At 40.7% G+C, this 14,296-nt stretch overlaps 1 protein-coding gene across 1 annotated transcript in view; it reads right to left on the bottom strand.

The window, feature by feature from the left end:
* CFAP47 (cilia and flagella associated protein 47) overlaps positions 1–14,296 on the bottom strand; it is a 734,432-nt gene that overhangs the window by 458,546 nt on the left and 261,590 nt on the right. The window contains exons 38-40 of the mRNA XM_019528459.1: positions 9,428–9,578; positions 5,546–5,634; positions 2,643–2,729 (exon numbers count right to left, since the gene is read on the bottom strand). Of these exons, the coding sequence (XP_019384004.1) occupies positions 2,643–2,729; positions 5,546–5,634; positions 9,428–9,578 (327 nt within the window). The remainder of the gene's footprint in view (positions 1–2,642; positions 2,730–5,545; positions 5,635–9,427; positions 9,579–14,296) is intronic.

The following is a 14,296-nucleotide window of genomic DNA, read 5'->3' as shown; positions in this document are numbered from 1 at the left end:
TGGATGCTTTGCCCCAAAGTTTGGTGACATTGGCGAACTTGGCCAGTCTGCTCCTGACTCCAAAGTCCACATCATTAATGAAGATGTTGAACAATATGGGTCCAAGGACAGAGCCTTGGGGGACCCCACTGGTCACAGGGAACCATGATAATTGACTTCCATCAATTACTACCCTCTGAATCTGACCACAGAACCAATTTCCCAGCCAGCAGATCATGGTGGACCCAAGGCCACAATTGGCCAGTTTCACCAAGAGGTGATCATGGGGTACCAGATGGAAGGCTTTTTTGAAGTCAAGATATATGACATGAAGCTCTTCTCCCTTGTCAAGGTGATAGGTCACTTGGTCGTAGAAGGAAATGAGATTGGTCAAGCAAGACCTACCCGCAACAAACCCATTCTGGCTATCCCTAAGGATGTTGGCATTGGCCAGTCCATTAAGGATGGCCTCTTTAATAAACTTTTCTAAGATCTTCCCCAAGATAGAAGTCAGGCTAATGGGCCTATAGTTTGCCAGATCCACTTTCCTCCTTTTCTTGAAGATAGGCACCACATTGGCCTTCTTCCAGTCTTTGGGCACTACACCAGAGCACCAGGAGTTACTCTAACTATGTTAGAGTAACTATAGTCTGCTCTACAGAGATACAATGAGCAATTTGCAGTCCACCAGCATCCCAGGATACACCACTCCCAGGCCCCACCTCCACACAGAGCAGGAATAGAGCCCAGGTATCTTAGCCATGCCCTTGCTTGTTAGCCCTTTAGTGGCAAGTCAGAGCTGAGTAAGCAGAAACTAGTTCTCAGCATGTCTACATGTGCAATTAATTTTCTGCACAGAAATGCAAGTGTATTAAACTGCATCCCTGCACCCATCTGAACATGTGCCCATCGGGAGCAAATATGCTGCCAACAGGAGCAGTTCAGTCTAGAGCTGCCAGGCAGCTGCTACCCAGTCATGTGGATACACACACACACACACACACATACACATATATATACACACACACACACATATATATATACATATCTCTGCTTGACTCCAAACTGTAATTTGCCTGTCTCTGTCCTTTGCACTCATCTTCATGCACCTTCTCCTTCCATATCTTCTATATATGTGTGTGTGTGTGTGTGTGTGTGTGTGTGTGTGTGTGTGTGTGTGTGTGTGTACAGTCAGGTAAACAACAATAGCCAGTTATCTCAATATAAATGCATACCTTTGCATTAATCTCCTCTCTCCTGTTTCACAAATACATTCTACTATTCCCTCCCAAATATTTAACAGTTTCACACTGAGAATTATCTTAACTGCCTTATCAAACATCTCTAAAAAGTATTCATATTGTCACATCCTTAAACCCTTCCATGCATCCAGTGTCACTGTCCTCTGTCTTTTCATAGACTATCACAACTTCAAATCTGAAATTAACCTTTTCTAATATTTCTTCCACCCAATTCCTTTCTTTCCAATCTGTCAAAGAAAAATCTTAAGTTTGGTGCTGCCATCACAGGGAGTTGAAACTACAGACAGGCCCCCAGAATGTGCCCTCTGGGTGACCTGGAGGCTTGTCAATCACAGAGCATGAGGTAATCTGATCTAACGCACATGCTCAGTTCACTGACTGCATGATGTAATTTGACTAGAAATTTCTCCGTGAAGAGCATTCTGATTGGCCACTAAATTCTTATAAAAGGTTTGTGAGCCGCCGCCCGGGTGTGGTGAGGTAGTGCGTGTGTGTTTTGGAGGAGAGACTGTGCTCGATCCTGTGAGCAGAGGCTGCCTTTGAAGGGACTGTCTCACAGGGAGAGAACGATCCTGTGAGCAGAGGCTGCCTTTGCAGGGACTGTCTCAGGGAGAGAACGATCCTGTGAGCAGAGGCTGCGGACGGCAGGGACTGTGAGGCGCAAGCAGAGGCTGCGGACGGCGGGTGGAGCGACTCGTCTTTTCAATCTCAGTTACGGGACTGTTTGGCTTCGATTTTGACTTCAGCTTACTTCGTTCTGGCTTCTCATCTCCGACTTCGGTTTACAGACTGTCTTTTGGACTGGCGTCACGACCCCTTCCTTGATTCACTACATTACAGTATTTGTTGTTTGTTATCCCATTCATGAGCTGTTGACCAGCCCTGTGACTAGCTAGTGGGCGGCCGCACCTATCCCTCATGGGGTAGAAAGCAAGGGCTCACTAGTGAACCCCGTGGGCCAACAGACCCCTTTCTTGTTCGCTATACTGTAACTGAAGAAATATCCGAGCCTCTGCTTCCCAAGCGTGAGTAAATAAATCATCTTTGTTTAAACTTCCCGTACAGCTCACACTCCACCGCCGCTAATCCCACCTGCTCGTATTCCAATTGCCACCCCGGCCCACCGTGACCTTGGGGCCCGATTCACTCGGTGTTCGGTTACCCCAACACAATCCTCATATCTTAACATTATATTCTTCTCCAGTTACGTATTTTTTCTCCAAAGAACTGCTTTATGTATGGAATATCTTTTCACCAGTGTTAATTTCAACCATATACCAAGGTCTCATGCTATCATTCTGAAGTAGATCATTAGTAAATAAAGATTTATACAAGATGTATACACCAGTAAGGTTGCTTAGTACCACATTATACAACTAACTGTTTAAATTTAAAACCTACCTGGGAGTTTCACTTTGTGTTACTTGGCTAGCTTGATACAATTGCTCAGGCACACTTAAGTAGCTTGTGGATTCCACTAATATGACCCTAAAATGAAGCACACATTCTTAATTAGGATATTATTTATAGCATGAGAACTCTAATTTTTTTGAAAATGTTCCATGAAATAGTAAAAAGAGACATTGCCTTTTCATACTGAAAACCATTCAACTAAATTAAAACGTATATTCACTTTTTTGTAAAACAAATTACAAATCAAATTCATAGTAATTCTAAAAAAACTTTACAAAACTTGTCGTGCTTAATTTTTGTGTTATTTTGTGATATCTATGATCTTGCATATTAGTATATCATTTAGTTTTCATTCAATTGAACCATCCACTGTTTTGGTCCAAAATATTTGAGAATCCAATTTATTCATAAATTAATTAATGTACGAATCAATCAAAATATAGAAAAACTATCTTCACACTCAAAACAGTTTCTCTCTTTCTTTTCCTGGGAGACTCTTGCCTAATCTGTTTTACATTGTGGATATGTATACAAGGCATGATGTAATGTTATGCAGCAATATTTAACCTAGCTCTGAGAAGCAGTTTATATTATCCAACACAGAGCTACTCAAGGTAGCTCAGGTACCAGATGCTGTACAGTTATATAAGAACAGTGCATACATCAAATAGGCTCTGTGTTTTATTTCTAATCTACTTCCATTTTGGTTTCTGCAACGTTCAAAATTTATCTCTTTGAAATAGGAAAAAATAGGAGAAAAATCATTAACCAAGAGCTATCATTTCAATGCTGTTATTACAGATTTTCTGTTAGATTCCAGCCAGTATGGAACAATCAAATACATAAATTATAACGAACAACCCACAACCAGAAGTCATTCAGCCTCTACCATACTTCTGCTTTCTTTAACTCATATTAGGATTTCAGTGACAAAAAGGAGATAATATAGCGCACAATAAAAAAAATAGTCACTTGATGTAAACTGGCATAGCTCCAGTTAACGATTTGAATTTAAAATCTTCTCTGAAGATACACTTCCATCAGCAAAGGTCTGGCCCACAACCTTTACCATGAAAGTGTCAATCTTAATACAAGTTACTGTATTATGATATTCATGAATGGGGACTATTTCCCTGTACTTGTGCTAGGAAACAACTGTGGTATTTTAGACAGCAATGTTTGATAATGACTGAATAGAAAAGATTTTTTTTTTAACCCAAATGCAAGTGTTCAGTCAAATACAAGTGTTACATTTGTAGAAACTAAGTTCAAGTATTCAGCAACCATATACTAGAATGTAACAAAGAGTTGGCTTATGTGTAAGTACAAAAGATTTTTTTTTTTAAAGAAAAAACAATGCTATTTCTAATTAACAAGGAATGCCAGCAAAGTATGGGTCAGCAGGCAAAATGTACGTAAATATTTGTTGTGGTTTTATACAAAGGTTTGAAAAGCCTTGAATTTTCAATGTCCTGTGTGATAGTGACCACTCTGCATAGTGCAGCATTTTAAAGCGAAGCAGTCATGTGGTACTATACATGGTTTGAGCTGTGCTCTGGACTCGTGCCAAAAACTACCTCCAGTTCCAGGTATATTTTTTTTTCTTGTTTCATATAATTAAACCAATCCGCAGATGGAAGACTACATATTGTTCAGAAGATTGGTAATGTGACGTGTAGAATCTTTCAACAGTGTCTTGCTAATTCAAATGAAGTCTTAATTATTAGTTATTTAAGGTGGTCATTCAAAAGCTGTTGAATTGTCTATGCAAAATAAGATTAGTTGGTCACCTTCATTTGCTTTCTAAGGGACAAAGATACACATCATGAAAGCAACTACTGATAATCTCAAGGACCAAATAAATACAACAACAAAACAAGTTCATATGATCCCATCAAGTCAGAGCATTTTACAGGCCCAGTGAAAACAACATATGACCTCTTGTTGTTCATGCCAAACCTATTCTATGGATAAAAGGCGGCTTCTGTTCTCAGGGCTGTCACTTTAGCATCTTTGACATGAACTAAATTTACCTCAAAAAGTAAAAAAGAATCCAAAACTGTAATGTATTATCAAAAGTGACTAGTAGTATCCGAGACAAAAATGAAAAAACACAAAACTGCCATAGAACGTTTATCATCCACCAACATTAATATTCCATTTTTCAGGGATTTTATGGCACATATCAGGTCATATATTAAATTATAAAAATCTGGCAACACACCAACACGTGTTTAAGAAAAGTCAGAAATAAAGTGGTGCTTGTTGTATACTCTTAAGTATAGGCCAATATGGGGCTCTAGTAAATACAAAACTTGGAGTCACATTATGTAGCACTGAAGCAGTGTAGCATTACGTAGCTTTAAAGCACAACATTCTATCTTTCTCAAAGTAGGAGAAATGTTTATAATCCTAGAGATGTTCCATATAAGGGGGAAAGCAGAGGAAAAAATCAGATTAATTGATGGTGATGTCAGGCCCTAGGCAAAAGTGTATTTTGTCTTTTACATGAATATTTCAGTTTAATAATTTAACCAGCAGGGTAAAGCAGATTGAAGAAAAAATCCTATTAATTAACATAGTTTGTTTCTCTTTTGAATTCTGTTGGACCTCAGCCAAACACAAAAATACAAGTAAGGTTCATGAACTCCATTTAATTAAAGCTGTAGCTTTATTGCTTACACCAAGATGGTTTTCAATTAAGGTTTATTTATCTTCTTTATTCATTATGATAGTCACCACTTCATAGTGCTCATAACAATTTTGGTAATGTAAATCCCTATAATTTAACCTCAAGGTTTTACATTTTCAAACAGGAGGAAAAATTATAGGAAAATGCAAGATAAAACAACATGATTGTTAAAAAAATTGTTCTTTACAACATTGCCTACCTGAATATGCCATTAGTTCTGAAGGGATTAGTAATAGTCAGGCTAACTTTCTTCAGCTCATAACATGGGGATTTGCATTTGAATACACCCTGGAATAGAACAAAACTTACATCAGTGCTGAAAAAAATTAGGAAAGCTATGTTCATATTTAATAAAAAAAAATAGCAGAAAGTCCAACAGAGTAATGCAATTCCCTCCCAGTACCCTGGTATCTACAGCACCAGTATAATTAATACATAGGGGTTTGCTGCCAATAGATAATCAAGATTTGGGACTCCATTTTTTCATGCTCCATCACCATACCTTCTTTTCAAGAGTTCTTACATTAGGAGTAAGGACAAGAGAACAAGAATTAATTTATTTTTACTTCTTTTTCCATCCTTTTTCCTACCTTAACCATTCACTCTGCCAACAATGTCTTTCATACATGTCTCAGGTACAAAATACCCTTCCTGAACCCATCCTCAAAGGTATACCCTCCCTTCCTTTAAATCCCTTCTCAAATACCGCTTCTACCATGATACATACCAAAGCCAGCCAAATTATGATAAGTACGTTGGGATATAATGAAACAAGTGCACGCCTTCAGCCACATCTTTTCTATGATCCTGCGATCTCCTCTGTTCTTTGTACAGTGCTTGTTGCCTCGGGTTCTAACCCTCCGCAAATGTACATATATATACTTACTTGACAGAAGAATGTGAGACTACTCACTGGCCACGTCTACACGAGATGCCACATCATTTAGTATTTGTATAAACTGATGCTATATAAACAAGTACTCAGTGACTACACAGTAACTGGAATTACTAAGCAGTAGCATCACTGAATGGCTTTTAGTTAACACAGACTGCACAGTACTTCCTTACTACTGCACAGTAGCATCACATCACGCTTCCTGCCACACAACGCTACTGTGCAGTAATAAGCTACTGTGCAATCAGTGTCTCATGTAGATGCAGCCACTGTATGCCATAAAGTTAAGTACATGTATAGGCTCATGGCATAAGACTGTAAGAAATGTGGCAGTGCCTAGATGTTCTCATGCGTCTATGCAGCAAATGAAGCCCTGGAACAACTGGTGCTAATGCAATATTAAAAAAACCCAACAAATAAAGCTGCTTTGATAAGTGATACTTAAGCTACTTGAAAATGGACATATCTGTACTGCATCAAATTAAAAACAAAAACCCACTTTACAACTGGGACAAGGTACTGTTGCAAAGATTCCTGGGGCAGTTCTACACATGCTATTAATGCGCTATAAGCTTACTGTGCAGTAAAATAAGGCACAATAAGATTTCCCTGGGAGCACACATGTCTGCTTCCAATGGGAGCAGTTTAGTGCGGGACTACTCCTGCCCTGCTCTACCCCCTACAGCAGCCAGGGGGAGTTCCAGGCTCCCCCAGGTGCCAGCTTCCCCGCTGGCAGGGGGCACAGGATCAGGCCTGGGGTCCAGGGGTGGAGGGAGCCATCCCACCTCTGGGATAGCTGCCTTCCAGCCCTACACCTCAATCAACAGATTGGGGCATGGGGATGGGAAACTGCCCTCTCCCCTGAGCAGCTGCCTCCCAATCCTGTGCCCCAACTGGCCAATCACAGTGCAGGGCTGGGAAGCAGCTGCCTGGGGGAGGAGACAGTTTCACCAACCCCCCAATGCCTGGGTGGACTGGGAACAATTAGACTAATTTACTGCTCAGTAAATGCTGTGCATATGTAGACAGTAACACTTTAATGTGCAACAGATTAGTCTATTGTGCAGTAAAACTTCTTGTATGGACACACCCTTGCAGTACTTAAGCCTAACAGATTTTGACTGAACAGGAGTACAATCCTTTCATACACCAGGTGCAATAATACAAACTGAGGGTACACCTGCAGTTGTCTCTTGGCTTCAGAGAAATAGATTTTACTTGCCACACCACTGATATCTTTCCCAACCAAAGAAAGGCATGTAAAACATGCATTAAATGTTTTCACAGATGACAACTTAAAGCAAGAAGGATCAACTTAAAGCTTTACTACAGTCTAACTGATCTCTTCAATTAAATGATCACCTAATAATGCTCAGATACTAAACAATTTACAGTAATATCTTGGTTCCTTTTCTTTTTTTACTCTTAATCAAACTAATTTACATTGCACTTATTGGTTAACATGACTGTTGATTTAAGATATTATTTCTCTATAATTTCTAGTCTTAGGTATACTAGGTTTCAACATGTTACAGCCACTTGGACATGCAATATAGTTTCTTAATCTTGATCTTTTGCATTTTTTTCCTTTATTCTGAAAAATTTTATCTTTTTCTCCACTCCTAAAAAAAAAAAAAAAACTGCTTAAGTGTTTTCTCTCACCATTTCCAAAACAACCAATTGTTTAGGAAAAACCAAACCTTTGAGTATTTAAGCCCCCAAGATAGAAAGTTTCAGATAGAAGAATATGGCATAGAAGCAAAATAAAAAATACACAACTTTAGCTATAATAGTCAATGCCTTTTCTTATACAGGTGTACACTTAAAACTAGTCATGTCCTGAAATGAAAGGGTAAGTTAAAGCTTACACCTGACCCAGTTAGTCAGACAGATGGGCATAAACAGCACGTGCCCCCAGAGGCTGGGGGGGGCATGGCAAGCTCCTACAGGTGGTGATGCTGTCAGTGGTGGGAGCATGGCGGCAGCGAGCAGGGAGCTCCCACAGGCAGCCGCGGTGCTGTTAGCGGTGGGGGGCGGGGGTGGCAAGCACCAACCAGCAGCTGGCGACCACCCGCAGATGCCACTGGCAGCGGTGGCCAGCGGCGATCAGGGACCACCCACAGACGCCACTGGCAGTGTCAATGGCAAGGGGAGGGAAGGGAGGTGAGTGGCAACCATCTACAGGTGCCACCATCAGCGCCAGCGGCACTTTTTGCAGGGGGTGCATATGCACCTGCATGCACCCCCTAAACATTGCCAATGCAGATGGGTGTATTATGTTTAATAAAAGACGTGACATGGATTATAAATTGTAAAAGAGCTAAACCACCTGTGTTAGTTTTAGAACATTCCCAGGACACTCTTTTTCTATTATTCATCTACTTGAACAGATTAAAATCAGTTCAGATTTTTTAAAGACATTCTAGAATGATAAATGCAAGTTACAGAATTCTGAATTATACGTGCTAGATCAGGGGCAAGCAATTATTTTGGGCAGAGGGCTGCTTACTGAGTTTTGACAAGCCATCAAGGGCCGCATGACAGGCAGCCCAGGGCAGATAAATACTAATTTTCTAAATTTTTTAGGGGCCCCGTGGGCCAGAGGCCTGGTGGGCCGCATCCAGCCCCTGCACTGTATTTTGCCCACCCCTGTGCTAGATACTACACATCTGGGTTTTACTTGAGACCGTTTCATAAAAAGTTCTCAGCAAGGAATAGGTCCACCTCAAACATGTCATTTTAAAATAACTGTAAAAAATAATACAGCTTATCAATGGACTCAACAACAAGACTAAAGTTTTCAAACACATCTGTGCAATCAAAGGAGTGCTATTCCAATTGTAAAAATGGCCAATTAATTTTTGAAAAAGGGTATTTGATGCCTCAGAATTTTCAAAAGAATTAATAGGATTTAATGGCCTGGGTGTTTTCACAATTACTATTCACTTCTTGTTTTTTAGCACCTAAATACCTTTAAAAGTCTGATCCTTAAAGGTGTAAGTCAAACCAAAAGTTATCAGCAGGATTGCTTCCAAGTGTTATGTCACTTCTGACAATGGAACTTAGAGGGTATGAAAATGTTATTCTAAAACCTTGCTTGTTCTGAAGATATTTCATATCCTGAAACTGTTCTGAGTGAATTATACATTCATATTTTAAAAGGAACATACGCTGTACTGTACTTACAGCAGGTTCAATATGGTTCACTTTCGTCTTCAAAGAGAAAGTTATTGTTGCTCCTCCTATTTCACTTACAGTCTTCGAAACTAGCAACAGCGTTGCTTCAGCAGCATGTAGAAAGCGACTAGTGAATTCAATGTTTATACTTATTTGGCTCCTATTTAAAACAATATGGAAAATAGCTTTATTATAATTAACCAAACTAGTTGGTTAAAAATTGCTTTTAAGGAAACTTGACAGGAAACTTGGTGGTCATTACAGTATCAGGAAACCATTTTAAGACAGTGTGAAGAGGCAGAAATAGACAAAAAGACACCTACCTTTGAATGGACCATGCTGCAAAGTACATTTTTGTATATCTAGCGCTATATATAAACTGCATAAAGAAAAATAACTGAAGACTAAATGAGAACAACTTATGCTTTCTTTCTTACATTATGCCACCAGCATGAATTCTAATTTTAAAATGTTTACTATATTCAGAAAGTGCTTTTCACTTGTAGCTTTTTCATAGGTCAAAAATTGATTAATTATCTAAGTACTGCTTTAATCACTGAAATAGTACTCCTTGGCTCTCAGAAGTTTCTGCCAAGGTCTTAAGATAATATGGCACCCAGAGAAATGACAATTTATGGATGAAAAGCTGGAAGTTGCTTTAGAGCTAGATAATCAACAATTCTAAAAACATACAGTCTCTGTATTATGTCATAACAATATGGGAAAATATTTAGAAAGAAGACAGTCCTACTTTTGGGGCAGCTCAGATTGAAATCATTCAAAATATAAGCAGAAGGAAATGAAACTTTAAACTGATATTAATATTCACAGGTCAATGCCACACAGAATAGTTTAAGAAGCCTTAGCAAAAACAGCAAACTGAATATAATATATGGTAGAAGATTACTATGCAGCAGCAGCCTGAGAACTCTCCTGTCCCATCATCTGACATCAGAGAAGTCCAAACCAGTGCTACAGCGTGTGAAAACTGTCAGAAGACTACAAAGACATAGTATTTTATGCCAGAAATGTTACCGGTCTTTATTAAAAACAAGAACACCCTGGTTGTCCACATTTTAATAACTAATTTTAAAAGTTCTGTCTGCATACATAATACTTGTGTGTAATAATTCATAAAATGCAAAGTATCTTCATAACACAGAACTATGCAAGTATCAAGGTTTCTCTAAGACTTTCCAATGCAAAGTGATGAAGCTTTGCATTTCAGCAAAAGAAAAAAAACTTTTCATTTCACAACTAGGTTGAAAGATCTGCCAGTAAAACAACATATAATAAAAATCAGCTAAATACCAAAACTGATAATGAATACGAATGACAATGTATGTTCTTACCTAAGTCATAATCGACTATAGTTTGTAAAACACCTAGTTTAACTTATTTATAAAAAGGCAATCAGTGTTTTATAGGATCTTCTAACTTCCCAATGGATGTCACCCAACTCAAAAGAAAAATGATGACAAGCCACAAGCACTAATATTGATGTTTTCTCTCTAACAAGGAACAGCATTTATGTTATTTCTAGTTGAGGTAGTTGAGTAAGGCTAATCTCTATCTTAAAAATGTATGCTAATGCAGGTAAAGAGTGAAAAATGAAGCTTTAGGTTATGATTTTAACAAAGGTTGGGCCTGCCTACACTTACCTAGAACACAGTTTTCACATGGCTTCCTAGTATATGTAAAGGCCTTGGGGGGTGGAGGTGAGGGGAGGAAGCAATCTAGTTTTGTTGGCTCAGCAATGCAGTCATAGTATGTAATGACTAAGATGCAACTACTGTGGGTTTGAATGCCCTCCAGCTGGGAAATGTCTAAAATGCAGGTCTCTCCCACTCACTTGGTGAATGGTCCAACTACTAGGTTTTAAATAAAAGATGTGCACCACCACATCTTCTAGGCAGTGTTTCTGAATGAAAATAGCTATGATTACTTTGTTTTGTGTTGAACTCTATTGTAAGTATGCATGACAAGCTAGGTACTATTTCATCTAGTTTTTAGACACCAACAAATTTAAGCTGAAGGAAGGCAAGGTAGCTGTTTGAGTGGGGTAACTCCATGCATATAGAAAAAGCAGGTGCGTAGGGAAATATAGGAGATAAAAAAAGATATTAAGTATGTTTAGGCAACTGCAGGTTAGATAACCATTGAGCAGGGTTTCCAACTCTGGAGTAGGACATCTAAACCAGGACTAAAGCGGACCTTAGTAACAGCAAAAGGACTTGGTCTTCAGGCGTGGCTGTGATGCCCCCTGGTGGTCATGTGACTACTGCCCCACTCCAGTTCCTTGGACTACCCCACTTTTCACTTTTTCTGCCATGTCTTGATGTTTCTTACAGTGTATAGGGAGGCTGCCCCCTGGGTCCCAAAGTGAGCCTTAGTTCCTCAGCCAGCTTATTTTCCACATGCTCAGCCAGCCCCCCGGCTTGCCCCAGGGCACTAAACTGTGGCCCTATCAGTGTCTCAGGGCACCAATTGCCTTTTTGGCTGTATTTGTGGCCTCTGTCCTTCCCTATAGCTACACCCATGTCCAGGGCTGGATAAACCTTTTAGTGGGCCCCAGGCAAACAAACTCATAGGCCCCCAGCGGAAGATGAAATTTTTATATTACTTTTTTCACTCAATAATTATAATAGATAAAATAAGCACAACTGGGCCCTTTCTTCATTTAGAGCCCTAGGCATTTGCCTAGTTTGCCTATGCATCAATCTGGCTCTGTCCGTGCCTCACAGATGTTACTCTCAATACCTGCACCAGCCTGTACAGCAATGCTCTCCATCCTTTTAAGCAGGACATCACCTCTGGCATTTCAAAGCAACCCAGGATCTAATGTGTGCTGCCACCAACCCCCACCCACCCTGCCCAGCAGCTAAGTCTGTTGGGAGGGAAGTAGGGAGCAGATCAAGGCAGAGGGAGAAAAAAATATTTGGGGTGCACCTTCCCAGCAGTTAAGTCCTCCCTGGCCAGGGCCCCACTCAAATTATCTCTGCTCCTGCCTTTGCAGCACTGTCTTTCAGTGCTGGGGCCTCAATTTAGCCCCCACTCCTTTCCTCCACCACAGACTGACCTGCTAGGCTGCGGCACATATGTGCATGCACACATGTACTCGGCACACCACCCCAGCCTTGGATTGACTCCAAGAGGCTCCAAGATCTACCAGTGGATCGAGATCCACTAGTTGGTGACCACAACTGTGCAGGCCAAAGCTCTCTTCGCTTTGGTCCACCAGTTGCTCTAACTGTGGACTCCTAAGATTAGGCCCACTCGATCTGCACCTCTAGGCTCTGGCCTGCACCCTCTCATTCTCGGGGTGCAAACTCTGGCCCTGTCAGCTCCAGCCTTCCCAATTTCACTCACACTCTTCCTCCCCACTTCATGGGGCTTGAAATGCTGAGCGCCTCAGGCACTCTGGTATGGGGCCTCCAGTTCTCCCCTGCAGCCACAATCTGGTTCTCCAGCATTAAGCTTAAATGCAACACAAACATCAATACCAGCACCCACTTCCCATCTAAAAGTTTCCCTCTGCATAGGTCAAGGTCATTTTGTAAGCCATACTTCCCTTTCCTCTCATCTCATCTCCCAGCTCTCTTGAGGGTCTTGGCTGCCCAGCTGTCTCCTGCAGCCCCTTTCCCAGGGCTACTTTCCCCTGAACCATGTAGGGCCAGATTGTTTGCCTTGCTTCAGCAGCACTGGGCTTATGTTCATAGATTTTAAGGGGCTGGAAGGGACCTTACAAGATCATCAGGTCCAGTCCCGCTGCACTAGGCAGAAAAGACAAATGTAGGCAGGTGACTCCAGCAAGGAGACTGTCCAGTCTCCTCCTGAAGATTTCCAGGGTAGGTGATTGCACCACCTCTGGAGGGAGCTTACTGCATAGTCTGGACACCCTAACTGTGAAGAAGTGTTTCATAGAGTTGAGCCTGAAGCAGTCTTCCCTGAGCGTGTGCCCCAAAGCACTGCCCCTTCCGGTCAAGTGTCTCCCTAGCCCTACACAGGCATTTTCCCCTTTTGCTTAATGGTCAGCCTATGTTTCTCTGCTGCACCTTTACCAGGACAAAAGGACTGTGGGCTGGGCCTGGCTATTAAGGACTGGCAGGTGGGGTCTGCTGCCTAAGGCTTCAGGGGACTGGCTGCCCTGATTGCCTCATTCAGCCCAGCTGGGACCAGGGTGCTGCTCTGGGCGTACTGTGGGTGACTCTTGTTCTGGGGATGATTTGCCCTGATCTCTTGATCAGGGCTAACTGGGTCAGGATGGGCTTAAGCCAAAGCTGTCCTCTTCCTTGGCTGTGATATCATGGATTCTTGACTACCAAACAAAACTCTTCTTAAGGAAATCCAGTTCCCATTCCCACATTCACATCCTGCTATCTATACTCTTTTCTTTCCCCAATCAATTTTTCCTGCTATTTTCCTCTGCTTTGGGAAATAAAGCACCAGTTATAGATAAGAATAGTTGAGGCTGATTAATGGTCCCTCAGTTCACCCCACTAACTAATTTGTTCATGTTGACATGTCATAATAAGGTTCAAACATATAGCTACTTGTATTGAGTACAGTGCCTTTTGAGTTAGAAAAATCATTATCTATGATGTTTAGATTTTATTGATGCTTTACTACTTACTTCATGAAGGTTATCTGCCATTTGTAGTGATACCATAAAGTTCAGCCAGTGGCTATAGCACTGTGCAGAAGTATAACCAATTAAACAGAGATTTTAGCTTATTATTTACATTACTATGACATATTAAGAAGTCAAAATAAGTAAAACTCCCAAACACTTATACTCATCTGCCTCATCTTGCTTTGAGTCATAGCATTCTGTTTCCTATCCCTCATTAACAAAGCTATTAACTATAATTTACTATA

The sequence above is a fragment of the Crocodylus porosus genome, unplaced genomic scaffold (assembly GCF_001723895.1).
Source record: "Crocodylus porosus isolate Cpor-Errol unplaced genomic scaffold, CroPor_comp1, whole genome shotgun sequence".
NCBI classification, from domain to species: domain Eukaryota; kingdom Metazoa; phylum Chordata; order Crocodylia; family Crocodylidae; genus Crocodylus; species Crocodylus porosus.
This window is presented reverse-complemented; position numbering and strand designations above follow the sequence as displayed.